The sequence below is a fragment of the Spea bombifrons genome, chromosome 12 (assembly GCF_027358695.1).
Source record: "Spea bombifrons isolate aSpeBom1 chromosome 12, aSpeBom1.2.pri, whole genome shotgun sequence".
In the NCBI taxonomy this organism is placed as follows: Eukaryota; Metazoa; Chordata; class Amphibia; order Anura; family Pelobatidae; genus Spea; species Spea bombifrons.
In genome coordinates, this window is record NC_071098.1 from 30684314 (window position 1) to 30707713 (window position 23400).

General features: G+C 42.6%; 1 protein-coding gene across 1 annotated transcript; it reads right to left on the minus strand.

Moving 5' to 3' along the window:
- Positions 1-2549: 2549 nt before the first annotated feature.
- LOC128470151 (serine/threonine-protein phosphatase 2A 65 kDa regulatory subunit A alpha isoform) lies at positions 2550-16650 on the minus strand. Its single transcript, XM_053451980.1, has 15 exons — positions 16561-16650; positions 13020-13110; positions 12700-12800; positions 12035-12267; positions 11811-11958; positions 11573-11728; positions 8102-8216; positions 7775-7845; positions 7376-7510; positions 6862-7035; positions 5330-5390; positions 4374-4528; positions 4116-4258; positions 3646-3737; positions 2550-3298 (listed from the first exon to the last, which is right to left on the minus strand). The coding sequence occupies exons 1-15, from the start codon at positions 16636-16638 to the stop codon at positions 3282-3284; spliced, it is 1770 nt and encodes a 589-aa protein (XP_053307955.1). The 5' UTR covers positions 16639-16650; the 3' UTR covers positions 2550-3281.
- Between the last annotated feature and the right edge of the window lie 6750 nt (positions 16651-23400).

The window sequence follows — 23400 nt, forward strand, 5'->3', positions numbered from 1 at the left end:
TAGAATAGAGATAGAATAGAGATAGAATAGAGATAGAATAGAGATAGAATAGAGATAGAATAGAGATAGAATAGAGATAGAATAGAGATAGAATAGAGATAGAATAGAGATAGAATAGAGATAGAATAGAGATAGAATAGAGATAGAATAGAGATAGAATACAGATAGAATAGAGATAGAATAGAGATAGAATAGAGATAGAATAGAGATAGAATAGAGATAGAATAGAGATAGAATAGAGATAGAATAGAGATAGAATAGAGATAGAATAGAGATAGAATACAGATAGAATACAGATAGAATAGAGATAGAATAGAGATAGAATACAGATAGAATACAGATAGAATAGAGATAGAATACAGATAGAATACAGATAGAATACAGATAGAATACAGATAGAATACAGATAGAATACAGATAGAATACAGATAGAATACAGATAGAATACAGATAGAATACAGATAGAATACAGATAGAATACAGATAGAATACAGATAGAATACAGATAGAATACAGATAGAATACAGATAGAATACAGATAGAATACAGATAGAATACAGATAGAATACAGATAGAATACAGATAGAATACAGATAGAATACAGATAGAATACAGATAGAATACAGATAGAATACAGATAGAATACAGATAGAATACAGATAGAATACAGATAGAATACAGATAGAATACAGATAGAATACAGATAGAATACAGATAGAATACAGATAGAATACAGATAGAATACAGATAGAATACAGATAGAATACAGATAGAATACAGATAGAATACAGATAGAATACAGATAGAATACAGATAGAATACAGATAGAATACAGATAGAATACAGATAGAATACAGATAGAATACAGATAGAATACAGATAGAATACAGATAGAATACAGATAGAATACAGATAGAATACAGATAGAATACAGATAGAATACAGATAGAATACAGATAGAATACAGATAGAATACAGATAGAATACAGATAGAATACAGATAGAATACAGATAGAATACAGATAGAATACAGATAGAATACAGATAGAATACAGATAGAATACAGATAGAATACAGATAGAATACAGATAGAATACAGATAGAATACAGATAGAATACAGATAGAATACAGATAGAATACAGATAGAATACAGATAGAATACAGATAGAATACAGATAGAATACAGATAGAATACAGATAGAATACAGATAGAATACAGATAGAATACAGATAGAATACAGATAGAATACAGATAGAATACAGATAGAATACAGATAGAATACAGATAGAATACAGATAGAATACAGATAGAATACAGATAGAATACAGATAGAATACAGATAGAATACAGATAGAATACAGATAGAATACAGATAGAATACAGATAGAATACAGATAGAATACAGATAGAATACAGATAGAATACAGATAGAATACAGATAGAATACAGATAGAATACAGATAGAATACAGATAGAATACAGATAGAATACAGATAGAATACAGATAGAATACAGATAGAATACAGATAGAATACAGATAGAATACAGATAGAATACAGATAGAATACAGATAGAATACAGATAGAATACAGATAGAATACAGATAGAATACAGATAGAATACAGATAGAATACAGATAGAATACAGATAGAATACAGATAGAATACAGATAGAATACAGATAGAATACAGATAGAATACAGATAGAATACAGATAGAATACAGATAGAATACAGATAGAATACAGATAGAATACAGATAGAATACAGATAGAATACAGAGAGAATAGAGAGAGAATAGAGATAGAATAGAGATAGAATAGAGATAGAATAGAGATAGAATAGAGATAGAATAGAGATAGAATACAGAGAGAATAGAGATAGAATACAGATAGAATACAGATAGAATACAGATAGAATAGAGATAGAATAGAGATAGAATAGAGATAGAATAGAGATAGAATAGAGATAGAATACAGAGAGAATAGAGATAGAATAGAGATAGAATACAGAGAGAATAGAGATAGAATACAGAGAGAATACAGAGAGAATACAGAGAGAATACAGAGAGAATACAGAGAGAATACAGAGAGAATACAGATGATAGAATACAGATGATAGAATACAGATGATAGAATACAGATGATAGAATACAGATGATAGAATACAGATGATAGAATACAGATGATAGAATACAGATGATAGAATACAGATGATAGAATACAGATAGCTAACCTTACCCTTTGTGCTAGGTTATTTTATCCAGGACCGCGGATGCTTTCCTCCCAAACGTCTTCCTAAGCAAGCAGACGATTACCTGTCGATTACCCCCAAAGACTCCACCGCGGCACAAGCTGAACCTCTCATTAAAACCAGAGGGAAAAAAAGATGCCTTTGTTAATAACCCTGTATATATTTGCTTTACCTTTTCAATGTCTGGCGCCGTTGTGTTTACTTTTTTCCCCCCTTAATTTCATGGAATACACAATTTTTATTTGTTTTTTTCCAGTAGCGGAATTAGACAGACAAACGGAAGTACCGGATACAGGTTAGCTGAAGGCTTGTTTAATCAATCACTGCCAACAGTAAATACATCAGCTGAGACAGCTAAATAAATGTCATTTTGACGAGCGACTCCGTTTAGGTCCCCCAGACCGTTCAGGTGGGAGTTGAAGACTCTAAGCATAAATCCCCGTAGGGTAAAAGCAGCCCGGACCAACACGACACTTACCGCGGGATCAAGCAGAGCGTGTTCGATGAGATGCTTCATTTACCACAACATGGAACTATTTTAGTGTTTTTTAAACTGTATTTTCTTAAAATATATTTAATACAACATACGATTTGAGTTGAAAGACGGCGTTTCCGTTAACACAGGCAACTGGAAAAAGTTTTAACACTATATAATAGGAATAAAAGCATGAATATCATAGCAATATTCCACGAGGGAGGGCTGGATCATTTTACAATAGTTTTCTGGCTATTTTCACAGGATGCAGACAATGAATGGATCCCCTCCGGTGTCCCACGGGATGCCCACCCGGTACGTGGGGAGGTGTAAAGCCACGGCCGCCATTAGTTAATTGCAAATAACGGTCGGCCGCTGGGAGGAAGGATACAGCAGAACCGCGAAGTGGGGGAAAACAAGACACCGTTGGGGGGAAAAAACTTGAAAGCCAAGAGAAAAATGACGGGTTACGGTGCGGCCGCGGGGACAGCGGGATCGGGCGTCGTGCGCGGATAAAGGAGTGTCACCGTGGGGTGTTTCACGATGTAGATCATCATGCCAAAGAAAGCACTAAAAGAGAGAAAAAAATATTACAGATATATATAAAAATAAAAAAAACTTATAATGACAGAATTTTTATATAGAATAATAAAAAAAAAACTTAAGTATTTTGAACTTTTTATTCTTTAACGAAACGTTCTGTGTATTTGAGGACATTGATACCTATTTCAATACTTCTGTATCTAATACTGAAAACGCTTCTGGAATTGTTAAAGGGAAGCGGGGCTAAAAGCCGTAGAAATGCTCTGCAGCGATTACCCGTACAGCAGAACATCTCTGATACAAGCTGAATTCGGGTCGGGACATTACCGTCTTTACTGTAACTCACATTTGGTTTTAAATCTTTTTTTACATACCGGTAAGGGCTTCTTGCGCAAAATACTTCACATCGACATCTTGGTCTTGAGTCAATTTTTCCAGCACTGGTTTGACTTCGTTCTGAAGAGTGCTAAAAAGGTGTGAAAGAGCAGAAACGCGTTACTAGAGGACCTGCGCGAAACAAACCAACCCGAAATAAACTGCGGAAACCACAGAGCGATGCTTCGAAGAGACGGGAGATTTAAGAGAGGTTTTTTGGTGCTCCAGTGTAAAATGTATACAAGGATAGAAATACGTTTAATAATAAAATGAAATAATTGATAAAGAACACTTAGGCGTCACAACATACAGGGGGGGTGCAAGTCTACAGCTACTTGTTATGTTTAATCGTAAAAACATGGTTCAGATTCTGATGTCTCGATAGGATGATGCGTGTGGTTTAGTTCTACATCATCTATATGTACGATTAAGAGTGAATATTCCCTGTTGGAATATTATTATTCTGTACCTGTTGTCCAGTGTGGGTCCTATCTTTTGGAGAGACTTGGCCACGTTGAAACGCACGTTTGCGACAGCGTCCCCAGCCATACGGACCACCGTGGGCAGCATGTGCTTGGTGGTGATATCCTGTCCGCAAACCTCCGAAAGAACCTAAAGGAGGACAAAACAAAAATGTTTCCATTCACCACCCAGCGGATCGAGTTGGTGGAACAGCACCTTTACCGAGTACAAATAAAAGCCCTGAAAGCGCATGACGGTCACTTACATTGATGCAGAACAGCGTGGTCATCCTGTGCAGGTAGTTGGGATCATTAGACATGGCCAACACTTTGGGGATGATTGTGGCCTGAGCCCAATCCTTGCCAAATTTCTCTACAAGCTTCTTCAAGTTGCTTGTCGCCGCCTCCCTGATGGCATAAACTGTGGAAAAGAATGGTGATCAACCGTTTTCTGCCTACTAGAACACATACTTTTCAGTATTTAAAGGTAGTAAAACATAAAAAACACAGTTTCCTATAAAACCTGAGTCTGCGGCACACCAGATGACGTGTTGGTAGAACCCGGGGGGACCGCACAGACCTCAGCTCACAGGTTCGGGTCTTTTGGACTCCCTGCTAAATGGAAACCAGGGGCAGATCTACCAAACAGCACGTCGTCTTTCTATGCCGGCGCATCTACAGGACCTGATCGGTGTCAAAATCTGCTCTTTAAAAGGATCTCTGCGGTCCCACGTCATTAAATGGCTCAGTATTCTGGAATTAAAGGTGCTGTTCCAGCTAGGGTGCCTCAGAAGTATAAGAAGCCTACATGCCATTTAATTTTTCTCCCAAACGCTTCCCATCACGCGCATTAAAATACTAGAGCCCTGACACTCTTCCCAAGCCTCCCTTTATGTATAAAATCGCAGCGGTCTGACCGCCTGCAACCAATTTCAGTCCTCTTTAAACTTATAGACCTTCAACCAAAAAGCCGGCTCTGTGATGAAATCGGCAGGCAGTCGGAGCGGTGCGGAGGGAACAAATTGAGGTTTTCAACAAGAAACTACAGGAAAATGGGATATTCTTTTTAAAGCAGGGATACGTTTAACATGTAGAGCTGTACATAATTATTTAGGAAAGTTGGTGAAATAACTCTAGGTGGAACAGCACCTTTAACAGACCGTCTTTAACATAAAAGAAAATATTAAATTATATATATAAATACTTAAAGAATGATTCTTACCGTGATCCACGAGCCATGCCATGCAGAGTGAATTCAACTTCTCGTCGAAAAACTCCACTCCCTGCAATGATAAATAGCGTTAGACGTCTATTATATGCCCCCTAGTGGAGGACGCTGTAACTGCAGCTTTATCTCCGGATTTATGTATCTGCCGTCAGCCGCATCACTCGGAGACTCTGACTCCCAGCCGGCAGCTCTGGATATCCCCCCAGCTGTGATTGATTCAGTGTCATTATACTGAGATTATATAGCCCCCCCCCCCGGTAATGTGCAACTGGGATAAATTCCTAAATATTTAAGCTCTCCAGCCAAGTATAGCGTCTCGGGGGCAATATTACAACGCCGCAGGCTGATGTCACTGCCAGCTTCGGCTGCGGGAAATATTTTAACTGGAAACGTACCGGATTCGGCAAGAATATTTTCAAGCCGTATATATTTCATTATTGTTTAACGCCCCATCCAAAAGGAGGAGGCCGACTGCTTGCACTCTCATGAAACGTCCTGCCGATGGCGCCCAGAGGAAAATAAAAACATATGGTGGGAATTTAAATGCCGATCGTTCCCCCCCTGTACGGTGGGAATAAAACTATTCCTTCTAAATGAATGCTTATGAATATAAAGTCGGTCTTTATATTCCTATTTCGTTAGCGAAGCTCTGCCTGAAACGACATCCCGCTCAGGTTGCATTTCGTTGTATTTTTTCACTCTCACTCACTCACTCTAAGACAGCATGAGCGAGGGTGAGTGACAACGAGTGAGTTTTCAGAATGGAAAAAGCTCCCTGAATTTCGTATGAAATAAAATGGCAGGAAACAAAATTTGTTGGGGGGGGATTACTGAGCAAAACAAATGAATTCTAAGTATATATAATTTATATATATATAGTACACCGTCTATCGCGTTTTGGCACAGGCCGCTGAAAATATCAGCATGTATCAATGGAGGGGGTCTAGTGTGGACCCCAATGTTGTGGTCAAAATATGACAGCAGCATCCATATAAATCCAACGTTACATCTCAGCATGGGGTCTTCACAAATAAATGTGTGTACCGGGGGCACGCGATCCTTAATGATGCACGACCTGCACGAGACCCCAACCGCTCAGGACCCTAAAAAGTGTTTTATTAGAAAGAACCAGGAGCCGAGGAAATTCCAGCTGGCTTTGGAGAGGTTATCACAGATAATTCTGTTTCCAGAACCCCTTACTTCCCACAATGCACAGGGCCATTTTCTGGATTCCTATGGAAGGGTCTCAAGGCTTTCATGGAGACGTAAAACCGTGTTATGCCTCCCTTTCACACACAATATACACTCGTATGTACAGATTATTTCATAGGAGAAATATAGAAGAGGCCACAGTGTAAAACTGGAGGGCGGGTGTTTTAGGTGTATGGAAATTATACTTAAACAGGGTGGTAGATACATGGAACAGCCTCCAAGTGGAAGAGGGTAATACAGTGAGGGACTACTGAGTCTCCAGACTAGATGGGTTCTCATTTGCCTTCACATCGTACGCTTATGAGTTCACATACCAGCTGTCCAGCAAGGAGCGGCATATACTCGATAATGGCCAGCCGCACGCGCCACTTGGCATCTTCTGCTAGCTCCACAATGGCGGGGAGAAGAGACTGGGAGAGCTGCCGGATGCCAATCACCTCATTCACACAGTCTAGGTTAGAGATAATGTTGAGCCGGACCTCTGGACACTGCAGAAGAGACACGAGACGGTATGTTACACGTCAACGACACGTTACACGTCAACTCCGCACTCTAATAGTTTGCAAGCTTCTTTGAGCAGGGCCCTTCTCATCTGTTGTCTCTGTTAGTCAATTTGTTACGTTACATACTACTTGTTATGGCCTGTCTACCCATTGTACAGCACTACTGAATTTGATGGCGCTATATAAAACAATAAATAATAATAATAATAATAATAATAATGGATAAAATGCACACGTCTCGCCACAGCTCCACCTGGTGGCCGGGCGCTCACACTACAAGCTTCAAACCAAAAGCAGAGCTACCTATTCCTACCGAAATCCTCACCTCGTCTTTCAGCTGCGCCAGGAACAGCGGCAGGAGATGTTCGATGGTGTTATCTTTCCCCAGAATAGGCGAAAGGCCCATGATAACAGAGGCCAGGGCGGATTTAACATGCTGATTGGCATCAGAAACGAGCTCCTGGCGATGAGGAGAAAAAAAAAAATCCAATGATCAACATGGTAACGAGAAATAAAAAGCATAAAAAACAGGAGTGGATTTAAGGACTGAGTTGATTCTAGAAACATTGCGTGGGACGTGCGTTGGCCAGATTGGCTCCAGAAATCTCGCTGCCTCCCGGGCACCGTCACCTCACACAAGAGCTTACGCTCTACATTTGTTTTTTAAACACAAAATATAAAAACTTCTCACTAAAACGAAAGGGTTAGGCGAGATCCGCAGTACCTTCACACAGGGTAATATCTGCGTCATTATCACATTCTCACGGCAGTCCGGCGACAGGTTTTCACAGAACTCTAGAACGAAAAAAGGTCATTAATGGTTAATTTGAAAATACGTCAAGAAGGAAATACCATACGATCTATAGGATTCTGTCCTATTTAGATACTAGGATATACGCGCAAGGATACGTTCCCAAACACGTTTACGACATAAGTTATCATTTGGGGGGGGGGGAATTAAATCAGTGAAATGCTGTCTATTAAAAAGCTGGGCATTTTCTGTAATTACTGAACCCAAACCTATGGATTATTAGCCCAAAACTCCGCTTACCTTTGACTTTGTGAGAAGCAGCAGCTCGAACTTCAGCCTCGCAGTCCTTCATAAGGTTTTGGAAAGCGGGAACCAGGTCTGTCTTGGTGATTTCTGGACCGACAGCTTTCTGCAGCTGGAAACAGAAGCAGCCAGGCCAGAGGTCACAATAAAAATCATAATACCTTATTTGCTCGATTATAAGACGACCCCCCAAAATCTGAATATTAACTTAGGAAAAAGAAAAAGCCTGAATATAAGACGACCCTAAAGGAAAAAAGTTTTACCAGTAAATGTTAATTTATGATTAAGCTATGATTGAGAAAAATATTTTTTTTGTTTTTATTTCCTTGTATTTTCCAACCTGTCCCCCAGTTACGCACATCTGGCCCCAGGCTTGCCACACCAATATGGCACTGTGGCCCATTATACGCCTATATCCCATTCTGGCATTTAGGGGGTTAAAATGCATATTATGGGGCAGAGTGGCATATAGGGAGGTATAAGGCATTCCAGGAGGCAGAGTGGCATTAACCCCTTGATGACAATTGACGTGCCAGGACCGGCACGTCTTTGAACAGGTGCAGAAAGCAAACTATTTTCGCTTTCTGCACCGAAACGGCGTTGCTGTAATGCCTCGACCTCGAGGCATTCAGCAACGCCACGATCGGCACAAAGGGGCCATCTCTGGCCCCTTCCCGGGGCGTCAACATCCGCCATAATTTGTATGGCGGCAGACGCCCGTTTTAAAAGCGTTTAGGAGGCGATCAACGATCGCCTCCTAAACTTAAATGGTGTCGCTGGAATGCCTCGATCAGGAGGCATCCAGCGACACCAAACACTTACCTTGGGATGGACTGTGACCGCTCCGGAGAGCGGTCACAGCCGCCGCTGCAGGTGATCTTCGCCATCAAGCAAGATGGCGGCCGCCCTGTAAAAAAAACAAAGACTAAAAAGTTTGCTAGACGGTCTCCAGACCCTCTAGAGAACTCTGGCTCCACTTGCAGGTTGAATACAGGTACTGCATTCAACCATGCAAGTCAATGGAGCTCAGCTTTCTAATCACAGTGTGATTAGTAAAATTAAATTAAAAATAAAATTAAATTAATAATAATTAGAAAAAAATAGTAAAAAACCAGTAAAATGTAAAAATAATTTCCCACTGATGTCACTATCAGGGGAACCTTCAAGTTGAAAAAAAATGTAAAAAAAAGGCAAAAAAAAAATATATCTATATATATAAAAAAATATGTTTTTGAGAGCAAGTCCTAAAATTAGCATATTAGCTTAAAACAATTCTCGCATGGAAAGAGTTAAAATACTGGCATATTAAATGCCCATGGGGTGTCTACTTTTAAAAAATGTATGATTTGATGGGGTAAATTGAATTGGCCGGATTCAACAAGGTCCCAATTAACACGGGGGGAAGGATGGCCACACATCTAATTTCCAATTAAAAAAAAATGCACACGTACCAAATGTGGCCTTTTAGTTCCCCAAAAAAATGACAAACCCATGCATGTGGGGTATCACTGTACTCAGGAGATGTTGCTGAACACATATTGGGGTGTCGTGTGACAGCGGCATATACCAGGAGCTGTAAATTCATACATAAAGTAGGTGTGTGTGGGAAAAATACACACAAAAATACTACTGCAAACTTTGAAACAATGCTGGTGGTAAAATGTGTGCATGCAAAGAGTTAAAATACCAGCATTTAAAATACACTGTGGCGTGTAGTTTTCAAAAATATATGGTTTTGTTGGGCACACTGAAATGGCCTGGCTCAAAGATGTACCAAATAGGGCATGGGCAGTGGATCCCCAAATGCCAAAGTTCAACATTGAAAAATGTGCATGCCCCAAATGTGGCCCTTTTGCCCCCAAACAGCCAGCCACAATCATTCATGTGAGGTATCACTGCGCTCAGGAGATGTTGAACACATATTGGGGTGTTTTGTGATAGTGACATATACCAGAACCTGTTTATTCATACCTGAAGTAAAATGTGTGTGAAAAAACAAATGCAAAAAAATTACTACCATAAAGTTTGACAAAGGCTGATGGTAGAATAAGTGCTTGGAAAGGGTTAAAATACTAGCATTTGGAATACCCTGGGCTGTCTAGTTTTCAAAAATATATGGTTTGATGGGGTAAAATGCATTGGCCGGGTTCAAAGATACCCGAAATGGCACATGGGGGGAAGAATTACCAGATTTGGAAAAAATGGCTTTCAAATAGCAAAACGCTACCTGTACTTATTGCCCCATAATGGGTAGAAAAAAGCAAAAAAACATAAAAACATTGGGTCTAAACTCAGGACAAATAGTAGAATCTATTTAGCAGGTTTTTTTTATTACCTTTTATAGATGAGTAAAAGGTTTTTCAACTAAAAGTTAGAAACAGTCATTTTTTTCTAAAAGTTTCACCATATTTTATACTTTTTTTAATAGTAAATAATACGATACAATCAAAACAATGTCATCTAAAGAAAGCCCTTCTTGTCCTGAAAAAAAAACAATATATAATGTGTGTGGGTTCAGTAAACGGGAAAGAAGAAAATTACAGCTAAACACGAGCAGCGCAGAAATGTTAATACTGCCATTGTCACGAAGGGGTTAAGGGAGTTAAAAGGCATTGTATAGAGCACTCTGCCTCCAGAAATGCCTTATACCCCTATATGCCACTCTGGCATTTAGGGGGTTAAAAGGCATATTATGGGGCAGAGTGGCATATAGGGAGGTATAAGGCATTTCAGGAGGCAGAGTGCTCTATTAAATGCCCCCTTAACGCCACTCTGCCTCCTGAAATGCCTTATACCTCCCTATATGCCACTCTGCCCCAAAATATGCATTTTAACCCCCTAAGTGCCAGAGTGGCATATATGGGTATAAGGCATTCCAGAAATGCCCCCATTTAACACACACACACACTTACTGGTGCTTCCAATTTCCTGCTGTATTGCCGGGGCAGCGGGTTGACGTCGCCTTCCGCTGCAGCCGGAAGGAGGTGGAGTTGGCAGCGGGGGTTTGTCTGCGTCCGTCGCGCAGACCTTCCCCGGCTGTCAGAGATCAGAGTTCCCCGCACCGGTGCGGGGAACTCTGATCTCTGACAGTCGGGGAAGGTCTGCGCGACGGACGCACACAAACCCCGCTGCTAGCCACACCTCCTTCCGGCTGCAGCGGACGTTGTCTACGCGGATCGCGTAGATGTCAACTCGCTGCCCCGGCAACACAGCAGGAAGCACCGGTAAGTGTGTGTGTGTGTGTGGGGGGTGTTAAATATGGGGGGGGGGCAGGAGGATCCAGGTCCCCTGCAGCGGTGCGGGAGATCTGGATCTTAGTCTTATAATCAGACCTCTATTTGAGAACTGATTAGAAGACGACCCCGATTAGAAGACGAGGGGCATTTTTCTGAAAAAAACCTCGTCTTATAATCGAGCAAATACGGTAATGATGAAAATCCAGCAAAGCTTCCCGCTGCGCGATCTTACCTCATTGAACTTGTCTGCCACCATGTAACGCACGCGCCAGGATTTGTCCTCTGCCGCCTGGCGAAGCGTTGGCATCACCAGCGGCTCCAGCTCTTCCTGGGGCAGGAGCTGGGCAATATTCACGCAAGCCTCCACCGCCAGCAGGCGCACGGAATCCTGGGAAGTAACGGAACACACAGAAATACAATAAAAGGATTTTTAAAATAAAATTAAAAAAAATAATATTTCATATTTGTACCTGTTCATCAGAAGCAAGGTTGGAAAACATGGGAATGATTTCGCTCTTCACGTGTTCCAGCTCCAAGACCTTGGCAAACTCTCCCAACTTGGAAGCGGCCGCTCTCCTGACCATGGGGGTGTCATCGGAGCACAGGTTTCGGAAATGCCTGGGAGCACGACAGATTGTTAGGAGAAAATAAAGGACAGCTTCGTAACCTAACGTGCTAAATAGGCTCTACTTACTGCCGAAGCTCGGCCTTGACGGTGCTGGAGACACGGGGGTAGCACACGCTGAAAAGTCCGCATGCCGAGGTGCGAGAGGTAAACCAGTCGCCGCTGGCCAAGCGTTTCACCAGCGGCACGAAATGGGCCTCTAAGTCTGAGGGAGAGTGCTCGTGGGAAATGGCACGGAGAGACTCCACAGCCTTGTCCCTCACCACGGTCTCTTCGACTGTTGCCAGGCTCTCCAATGGCGGCTGGAAGACAGATTAGAGATTATGAGGATGGTCTTCGCTCCCTCGTCTTTCCCTTTGGGTTTAAATCATTAACACCATGGTCAATCAGGAGAAGACATTTACCATGAGAGAAGTCAACCTAAAACAAGAGCGTTCTTCAGCGTAAGGACCATAAAGCTCTGGAATATGTTTACTAAGGAGGTGGTGGTTGGAGGTACCCTGGAGACCTCTAAAAATAAACTGGATTTTTGGCAAGGAATAATAAATACTACTTTGTTAATGTTACTTTAGATGGCCAAGGAACAGAATCTCTATATCCCTTATTTGATTCATTGGGGGGGGGTTACAAATCTGTCCCTGCGGTATTTACTCCATAACCCCCTCTACTCAAAAGCAGGCACGTTCCGCACTCCGGTATAAAATATCACGCGTCCTGCGCTATGGAGGACTCACCAGTAAGCAATGTACAAACTCTGGTCCACCGACCAAAGTTGTGAAGGTCCCGAGCTGTTCAGCCAAAGCCAAGAGCACCTCATCTTCGTCGTAGATCGTGTCTGAAACACAGGAGGAAAGATATAGAAACCAGTACGAGCTGCGAGGCGGTCAGGGTGATAGAAGGTAACCGATACGTACAATGTAGCAAAAGTGAGAAAACTCAGGATTTAACAGAATTTCTACAAACTTCTAGTAGGAAGGGACTTTGAAGGGTTAATAAGAACACAGCACGCCCCAGATACGTCCTCTGGTACCTGCCAGTTAGGAATGGTCCTTACCAGTTAGGAATGGTAGGAGCTCACTGCGTGTCCTCTCAACCCCCAGCGCCAAAGCAATGGTGGAGAGCTTCTTGATGCTATTAAGACGAAGCTGAGAATAGAGGGGGAGAAATGAATGAGTTTTACCATTTAATAATAAACAGAGAAACTTCTAGAACAGAGAATTAAAAAAACAGAAAAGAAGAAAGTACTTGGCGTTTACACGTTGGGGGCTATGTATCGAGAAGACTTGTGCAAATGGACCAAAAACTATTCGGACAATGAATTCCCCTTCCTGCTCTTTTGGTTCTGACAAAATTCCGAGGGTTTAATCCATTCGGGATGAAATTCGTTGTCATTCACACTCACTCTCAACGTCCCCCCCTACCTTCTCCATTCCACTTCCTTGCTTTTTCCCTCACGCGCTCTCCCACATTCACACGCTCTCTACCCTCTCCGCGACCGCTTCAGTCTCCCGTCTCCTTTCCCAGCTCAGCTTCCTCTCTTCCCTCTTCTTGTTCTTCTCTCTTATTTCTTTGTCCACTTCTCCCACGTAATCAGCCTCCGCGCGCAGAGTGTCTGCTCCCTACTGGAGTAACGGGGGAGCGCAGTGGCCCCGTCTTTTTGCTGACGCACTCCAAGAGGCCAGAATAACGCAGACAGAGCGGTTGAGAAAGAGAAGCGTTTCTGCGCCTCTGTTTCTCTGCAAATCTGCGTTACTTTGGTCTCTCGTGGTACTTTGGCAAAAGGGGCGGAGCCACCGGGACAGCCTCTCCCTGTTCCTCCAATCAGAGGTACTCCATGTCTGGTTAACCGGGCGGATAACCGAGAAAAAGCGAGTGAAGAAAGAAGACAGAAGAACAAGAAATAAGAGAAGAAGCGGGAAAGGAGACGGGGTAGGGCGTGAGCGAGAGAGCGTGAATGCGAGTGAATGTTAAGAGAGTGAGCATTAATGCGAGAGAGCGTGAATACGAGTGAATGTTAAGAGAGTGAGCGTGAATGCGAGTGAATGTTGAGAGTGAGCGTGAATGCGAGTGAATGTTAAGAGAGTGAGCGTGAATGCGAGGGAATGTTAAGAGTGAGCGTGAATGCGAGGGAATGTTAAGAGTGAGCGTGAATGCGAGGGAATGTTAAGAGTGAGCGTGAACGCGAGTGAATGCAAGAGAGGGTGAACGCGAGTGAATGCAAGAGAGGGTGAACGCGAGTGAATGCAAGAGAGGGTGAACGCGAGTGAATGCAAGAGAGCGTGAACGCGAGTGAATGCAAGAGCGTGAATGCGAGTGAATGCAAGAGCGTGAACGCGAGTGAATGCAAGAGCGTGAGCGTGAACGCGAGTGAATGTAAGAGAGTGAGCGTGAACGCGAGTGAATGCAAGAGCGTGAGCGTGAACGCGAGTGAATGTAAGAGAGTGAGCGTGAACGCGAGTGAATGTAAGAGCGTGAATATGAAAAAGCAACGAAATGAAAATTAAAACTGAGTTTTTCTTTGTTTTGTTGGGGTCCCTCTTTGGGTTGGGGGTCTCTTCGTACGAATTAATGAAATTGAGAATGTCTGGCATAAAGCGTTTCTGCTGCAAAGTCTGAAAGTTGTTTCTATCAACACAGCAACAGAAGGGGGGGCTGCCAACTGGACCGTTCCACTGGTTGCTATGGTAATAAAACCACTTTTTAAACACAGCACCAGAGAAATATTTTTTTTTGCGTGTTTAAGTCCTGCTGGAGCTGCCAATTCTTTGGGGAGTTTGTTTCATCCAAAAACACGAGTCTTATCCCCGCAAACATCATCGTTGCTAAAAATACAGAGTTTATTTATTTTCGAGCAGGAACTCCTCTGATTTATTCTGTTTTATAAATAAAAAAGAGCTACTTCTTTCTGCAAAATAAGCGGAATTGATTGATTTCGCCTGTTGGTGAGATGACCGCAAGATAACGTTTAATGTCGTCCGCGTCAAAATCATCTGCATGTAGGAGAGGAAGCGCTGCCGCGGCCGGAGTTATCTAAATTCTACCCCGCGTTAGTGATATCTGAGAAGAAAAGAAACGGCCCGAGAAGAGCTTCACGCGGAAAATACTGTTTATTTATTTATTAGGGGCCAACAAATTTGTTAGCACTGTCCAATTTAAATACGAGGCGATTAACAAAATACATAGCAACCATACACAGATACAACAGGAGGTGCGGACCCTGCCTGTGAGCTTACAGTCTAGCCTTAGAGGGTGGTAGATAAGTGGAACAGCCTCCCAGCAGAGGTGGTAGAGGGTAATACAGTGAGGGGATTAAACACGCATGGGATGTGCATACAGCTCCTGAATCTAAGACGAGACCAACGACTGGTGCTCTGGTTAACGAAGCCGATACCGGGGAGAAGAGGACGAAGAAAAAAGACCTAGAAGAGGCAAGAGAAGAAGCGGAGCTGTGGAAAAGGTAGACGGGGACACGAAGGAGCCAAAAAGGGCAGGAAACAAAATAAACAATGCGTCTGAATCCTTTCTGGTCCATCTGCACCAGTCCGCGAAAAATTCAAGTGACATGGCAGCCATCAGACGCGATCTAGCGGTCCCTTTAAACGTCCGTCTCACAGCCCCTTCCAGCTCGACGGCAGCCCGGCGGGTCCAAAATAACCAAAACAGTCATTAAAAACGTTGGTAGATATGACATCACCGGACCATGCCGAGGCATATCCTCCTTAACATTTATTATTATTGATACATATCGCTGGCCGCAGCTTTACGGAGACGCAAAGCGAGCCGCCGGTGGGACACGTGGGGTTAATGTGACAATCGGTGACCGTGGAAACGGCACAACATGCGCAAGCAACGGCTACGCCACAAAAAGCAACAGATTTGATATAAATAGCACCAACAGATGCTGCCGCGCTGTACGAAGAGGTTGGGCAGACAGGTGAGAAGAGAGCTGCCCCCAAGAGCTTACAGTCTAAAAGTCATTACAGAGGCTAATGGTTAGATGTTTTGGCGCCGCGCATGAAACAGACGTTACCCCCCCCACTCCCACACACATCATGCACATCAATGAGCAGATTTTAACTGCAATTTGACTGCAATTAACCCTTAGGCTGCCAGAGGTATAATACAAGGGCACCCCCCTTTTACAAGATGTTCGGGTTTTACTTAACCCTTAGGATGCCATGGCGGGATGAAGTATAGTGCATTGGGGTGACTTTACCCCTTACACAGGTATATCTAACCCTTGGGCTGCCATGGCTGTAATATATATACATATATATATATGTATATGTATATATATATATATTGGGGTGCCTTTACCCCCCTTACACCCGGTTTCTCGGCCTCCCACTACCCTAGGTGCCACGACTGGGTGATGTTTCTGTTCTTGAGGTACCTCAGACTCCATTTGCCTGACGCATTCCAAGCATTAAAGGGTGTATTAACCCTCTGTCTGCCAACTTTCTAGAAATGGCTCCCGAGGCCCTGTCAGTGTCAGGCCGAGCGTCTCGGTACTCAGAGACCCCCGGCGCCGGGATTCCCATCACTCCCCCCGTGGCCGTAGTGAGGCGGACCAGCAAGGGGCTTCGAGGCCTAACCTGAACATCCTCGTTGCGCAGCTCGTCGATGAGCACGGCGATGGGATACAGCGAGTCGTCCCCGTCTGCCGCCGCCATCTTGTTTCTTCCTGCCCGGGAGAATAAAGTGGGCGGGACGGGGCTGCCCGAGCCAGACTGCAGGGGTAAACCCCGCCCCCAGAGCTGCCGTCATACCGCCCTGTTGTTTATGGCAACGCTTCCTGCAGCTTAGTAAACAGGAGCACCATGTGCGCGGCGCGGATCGATGACGTTGCCACACAGAAGCAACAGGCAGCCATATTGCTAAAGGAACATACCTGCCAAGTGTCCCTGTTCGGTTTCTCAAGTCCTTCCTTTGTCCTCAATGCAGCTTTATAAATTAAACAGGGTAAATAAAATCCATTATTCTTCTTCTAAATGCCCCACTCAGTTACACAAACACCCCGCAAGAGGGTACAAAGTCACACAAAAAAGTATTGATAAATCAATGCGGGAAAACTCATGTCGCACCATTGCTTTTTGCCTCGGTGGAGGTTGGACGGCTCCATCATTAATAAATAGATTCTCTACATAGGAGTGAGGGAGCGCCTACTGGAGGGCGTTAAACCGGGGCCACGAACGCCCCATCTATAAACTCACGGGAGCCAAGGGCAACGTGGCATCACACGGACTGACCCGCCGGCACCCTGGACGGCCATTCAGCTCTATGGGTGTCATTTGGAGTCTCTGAGTGAAATGAATCCCTGCCCCGGCTCTTCGGGTCACTTTCTTCTTTCTCCAGACAGGGGCGTGGCATTTGACCCCGCCCACTGGCCTTTGGTTACGTGACCCCCCATGGACATCTCTGGGTCATACCACGACAGGAACCAATCAGCAGCCACTTAAACGATCCTTTTAAGAAGTACCTTTTAAAAAATGTCACACAAGAACCGAGTCCGTCCGTCACCCCGCACCCCTCCCCCGCACTTCTGAGTAAGAGACGGTCTCTGGGGGACCCTCGACATCTTCAGCAGGTGTCCCGTAGGATCTCCATTTACTTCTGCCTTTCATATAATAATCGTCTGCCCCCCCCACCACGTTCTTTGAATAATCTTTAGAAAGTAGGTGGGGATTTTTTTTTAAATAAACAATTTGTGGTGGTTTTTTTTTGTCTGGAAAATATTCTATGGGAGGCAAAATCTACCCCCCCACCCCACCCTCTTATTTCTGATTAAAATATATGAATAAAGGGACATCTAATAATTGGAATAATAATATTATTATTAGACGCTAAGAAGTGAACGGCAGCTCAGCCATAAAGCGTGAAATTAGGTCAAATAATACATTAAACAGGCCGGAATATATTGTAAAGCACAGGGAATTTTTCCTTTTTATTATGTTTTTATTGTGTATAATTATTTTATTTATTGTAGCGGTAAATTGGAATTTCTGGGGATTTCCAGGTGTCCAGTGCAAAGCGTGGATCCGGCTCCTACACTCGCTAACCCCATGGATAAAAGGAACGGAATCAAGCATTTCTCTCTAATAAAAACAAATAAATTCTTGTATTTACGGAGAAAGGACGCTCTCTTGTATTATATTTGATATTTAAAGTCAAGTTGATAAACTTTTACCTCTGCGTCCTTTAAAAAAAATACTATTAAACCTTTCGAGGATCTGCAGAAGTTTTTGTCTTTAGAAAGATTTAATATTGACATCATATTGAAAAAGAAAACTTTTTGCTTATTATTTTTATTATATATTGTAGAGGTTTGGGATTATATATATATATATTCTCTAGATCAGGCTATATAGAGAGGCAAATGCTGCAATAATTGCGTTCGGAAAACATGGATTATGGCAATATTGTCTCTTAAAGGGGCAGTACACCCCGAGACGATGAAGCGAGGATTGTCTTGTAAAGTATGGAAGTTTTATTTGACTGAGAGGGTGGTGGATAAGTGGAGCCGCCTCCCAGTGGAGGTGGTAGAGGGTAATACAGTGCAGGGATTTAAACAGTCATGGGATAGACATACAGCTCCTGAATATAAGACGAGACCAACGACTGATTAAGGTTTGAGTCTTTACAGCAGGAGAAACGGGGGCCGAAAGAGGCCAATCTGCCGGCAGATTCTATGTCTTATGAATATCTGACTTTTAGTTATTTTTAGAATCCCCGCTTATATAAATTTGTTATATTTCTTTAAATTTTTTCATTATTATTATTTGTTTATTTATATTTTCCAAAGAAATTTACATTTCCCTTGCTGTTTAGAATTCCTAATTAAATCAATTCATTTATTACATGAAACCCCCCTAAAATATATTATGCTAAAAAAAAAATACGTGAACATAAAAAATATATAAATTTAAATATATATGTATTTATATAGATTTAAACAATTAAAATGAATTTTTTATATTTTTTTAATCGCTCCACATATTGTATAAAGCAAAAAAAACAGAATGAAAATCCAAACGAGTTATTTTACAAGCTTTGGGTTTCTCTAAAACATGAGCTTATTTTCATAACCACCAACTGCAAAAAAAGTCTGGTTTGTGCTTGCAGCTTTACATATTTGTGGTATGCGTCGTGATTTTATTTACTAAAAATACGCAATAGTTAAAAACAAAAAAAACCCCCCAGTGTTAGCGAATATCGGGTCTTTTGATAATTTCGAACCATTTTTGTTGACCCGGTGAGCTTTATGCATAAAAAAAGTGATTCTGGTGCAAACGTCTAAAAAAACGTCTCCCTTTTTCCCGGCGCGTTAGACAGAGCGGACGGTTTTATCGCCGTAGATGTCGCCGCGCGTGTTGCTGTGCGAGCGCCGGATTCTCCATCCCGAGCGGGTTCCATTTTATCAGCCGTCGTTGTTGATTATCGCCGGACCCCCGCAATGCGCTGCGTCTCTAACTATTTGCATCCGGAAAGGATGATGGAGATTCTTGCGTATCAGTTAACCCCGACATGGCCGCGCCGACAACACTAAAGGGGAATTAGCCCAGGCGGCATCTATTTCACTTAATCCGTGGTTGCGCAATCGGCCCCTTTTGTCCTGAGACGGAACACACGGGTTGTGGGAATTCCCACTTGCCTCCGATTCTGTGTGAGTGGAGCGTCTCCCACCTTCCCCCTAACTTCACCCGACCCAGCGTAGACATCTCATGTCTCTCTTCGGCTGGGCGTCTGTCTGCTTGGTGAATGCCACATCCTGAGCACTTCACAGAACTGCTTGCCGTGAGTGCGGGACAGGTAACCGTCCGCCGTGTGCCGGCTTCTTCATCGTTCTCTTGGCATGCTCGATACGTGGCCTCTTGATTTCCGTTCCAAGACAAAGACGCGTTCTGTTGTCGTGAATTAATATGGGGGGGGGTGTGAAACAGTAACGGTAGGATGATGATGATGATGATATTGGTAGTGAAGAACAACCAATTGTATCCCAGAATGCAATAGATGCCACCCCAATAGCTGCTAATTTAATAGAATTTCTTAAAAACTGTATGAAAAACTGTTATATGTTGTAGCCAACAGGGGTAGCCAACATACGGAGCCTCCAGTTATTGTTGAGCTACACTTCTGGGGTCCTCAGTTATACCCTGGCCAGGAGATCATGGGATCGAGACATGTGGACTGTCCATTCTCTACTGAAGTGGGGTGGGGGGTAACTTTCTAGTTTGGGTTTTGCTAAGCTGTAAATAGACATGCTTCTCCTGTATTAGAATAAGAGGTATTATGTTCCATATTTAGAGAAACAATGGCAAAGGAACCTATAATCTGCCCCATCCGGCCCCCATCTAGTCGCCCGTTTCTCCTGCTGTAAAGACTCAAACCTTAATCAGTCGTTGGTCTCGTCTTAGATTCTGGAGCCGTATGTCTACCCCATGCATGTTTAATACCCTCGCTGTATTACCCTCTAACACTCCCGATGAGAGCCAGAAAGCATATGGAGATACCACTTTAACACAGCTTAGTCTGGTTTTGTTGGCCGGTCCCAAAAAATGGGGAGTTAAGATGGTCGTCAGAAGACATTGTAATTGGGGCTTCCTTGACATGTTCACCACTCTTTGGATACGTTCCTCGACAGTTCCTTACCTGCCCCAGACTGGCATCAGTCTCATCGAGCCAATATAGACAATAAGAAGTAAGAAGACAACATGAAGTCGATGTCTGATTGGTGGACGTTGCCATGGTTAAATTCCCTTGTGACCTTCTTTCAGAATCTCTCGAATTTGAAATTTAAGACCTTCATGTTCGAGGTGCCCCTTTAGCCGGTGGTTTTCATCTAGATTGTTCAAGTAGACCTATCACAATCTACCCTACTCTACTGGGTGCACTCTGGGGTATCACATATTACCCGCGTTAACATATTCAAATATCGTATTGACAAAGGAAAGCCACCCCATGTATGAGGAAGAACGTATTTTCAGGATAGTCTCTTCTGAACTCTGGTCTGCAAGGTCAAAATAGGTTCCATCCATAGGTGCGAGCTGAAAAAGCAGCCCAGTGCAAGGCACATTGAGAGGACGCGCACCAGTTGTGCATCTTGACATTTCTGAGCCACGTCTTTTCATGGTTTCAGGTTTTTTTTCTACTTCTCTATTTTCTGTAGTATCTACGGTTCAGTTCATTTTGTATTACTTCCTTCTTCTGTTTCTTTGGTACCGTGCCTATTTATGACGGTTTTCTAAAAAGCAGAAAAATAATAAAATAGTATTTCTGAATCATACGGCAGAAATGTTGTAAGGTTGCGATTCCATGCAGAGAGTTCCTCGGCAATGATAACCCTGCTAATAATGTCACATGGAACGAGATGAGTGGAACCCCCCCAAAAAAACTTCTTAAAGGGAAAGTGTCATAATACCTGTATTACTGCGCTGGCAATGTTTCATTACATATTTTATACTGCCCAATCTGAGACCTGTGGCTGAATGTGGCACAACTAGGTTGTCTTCCATCCTCTGCTGTTTCTATACACATTATCGGGGCTTTTAGGGCTGTAGAACCCTGCGATCCCCTCATACCCAGCTAACATTCCGACCTCCTAGAAAAGAGGGGCATCAGGGGAGGAGAGAGGGGCATCGGGGATGAAAAATGGTCATTTGTGCCCCAAAGTGGGACTGTTCCTCCTAAACAGGGTCACTTATGGAGGCATCTGTTCTACATGGCTTGGTGTAGATTAAAAGTAAAGAAAAATAAAATTAGGGACGAAGTTTATGGCTCAAGACACTATGTGAACGCGGACGAGGCACACGGACTTAAAGGTAATCAATTGATATTCCCTTGTCCCCGAAGCTCCACCCACTTCCTTTTATGGAATGTTGGCGGACTATTTCTATGAGCTGTAAATCGAGCTGTCGGTACAATTAACCGGCACCTTGAGTTGCCATGTACAGAAAAATATTGATGACAGAGACACCAACAAAGAACCTTTTTTTTGTTGATAGAGCAGCTGGCAAAAGTCAAATGTTCTGCCTAATTAGGCTGAGTCACAGGTCAAGCTGAATAGGAGGTTTTGTTGAGGGATCTATCTTTCCGTTCTCCGGTTTTTGACTTCTGCTTTTTCTGTGTTTTCTCTGTCGGATGTCCCCGAGGTGGTTCTTAATCTAAGCATACAGTGCAGGGGAGAGGACTTAAACAGAGGGCGAAAGGGACGAGCGAAAACTAGCGACAAACCCGAAAAAAAAAACAAGCGACGGAGAGCGTGAGAATCGGACAAGGGATGAGAGAGAGAATGAATTAAAAAAGATTAAAGAGAAGAAGAAGAAGAACGGTGATACAGCGAAAAGAGAAAAGACAAGAACGAGACATCGGTAAGAGGAGACACAGAATTTATTAAGGTAACAACAAAAATAATAATAATAATAATAATAAGATATATATAATATTAATTAATATAATAATAATTTAAAAATATTAATATAATAATATAAAAATATTAATATAGTAATAATAATATAAAAATGTTATATATATCACAAATGTTTTAAGATTGTTGAGGAGTGGGTAGGTAAGACCTATTTGAATTGAAGGAGAGAATCGAGAGAATGTTTTCACGGTGGCAAGAGTTTTTCATCGGTTGACGAACATCTTAATTATATGTCTCAAGACGTGGCGTAACGTTTGGTTGTTGCAACAAGACGTAGCTAACAGGGAAAGGGGTAAATTGATTAAAAAGCGTCTTTTTCAGCAGTTTTTTTGTGTGCATGGAAATCTGGACGGGGTGAAATCGATATTTTGTGGTCAATATCTGGTATTTTGTCGATATCTTTTGGTGCAGTTTTGGCACCTGCATGCAGAACACACAGATGCTCTTAAACTGTCTGTATTGTAAATGTACTATATTGAAACATAGAACCTCCCAACAGATCGGCCCCATTCGGCCCCCGTCTAGTCTGCCTGTTTCTCCTGATGTAAAGATTCAAACCTTAATCAGTCGTTGGTCCCGTCTTAGATTCAGGAGCCGTATGTCTATCCCATGCATGTTTAATACCCCTCACTGTATTACCCTCTACCACTTCTACTGGGAGGCTGTTCCACTTATCTACCACCCTCTCAGTAAAGTCCAACGTCCTTACATTACGTCTAAGTCTCTGCCTTGAAATTTCTTATTTAACTATTTATATAATATGTTATATGCCTATGAGACAGTAATGCACGCTCAATATTGCGTAATGCATAGAATGTATACAGAACAGGAAGAATTTGTTGCACTCGTACAGTTTCTGAGCTCGTAGGCCATTATCTCTTGAAAAATGCAAATGTGATATTTCCCAGTATGTGACTCCTGAGAGTTTGTTATCTTTGTGATAACAAAAAATTTGTTTAACAAAACCTTCCCGTTGTATTAGCTGAATTAACTAATATGTTACAAAATGGTG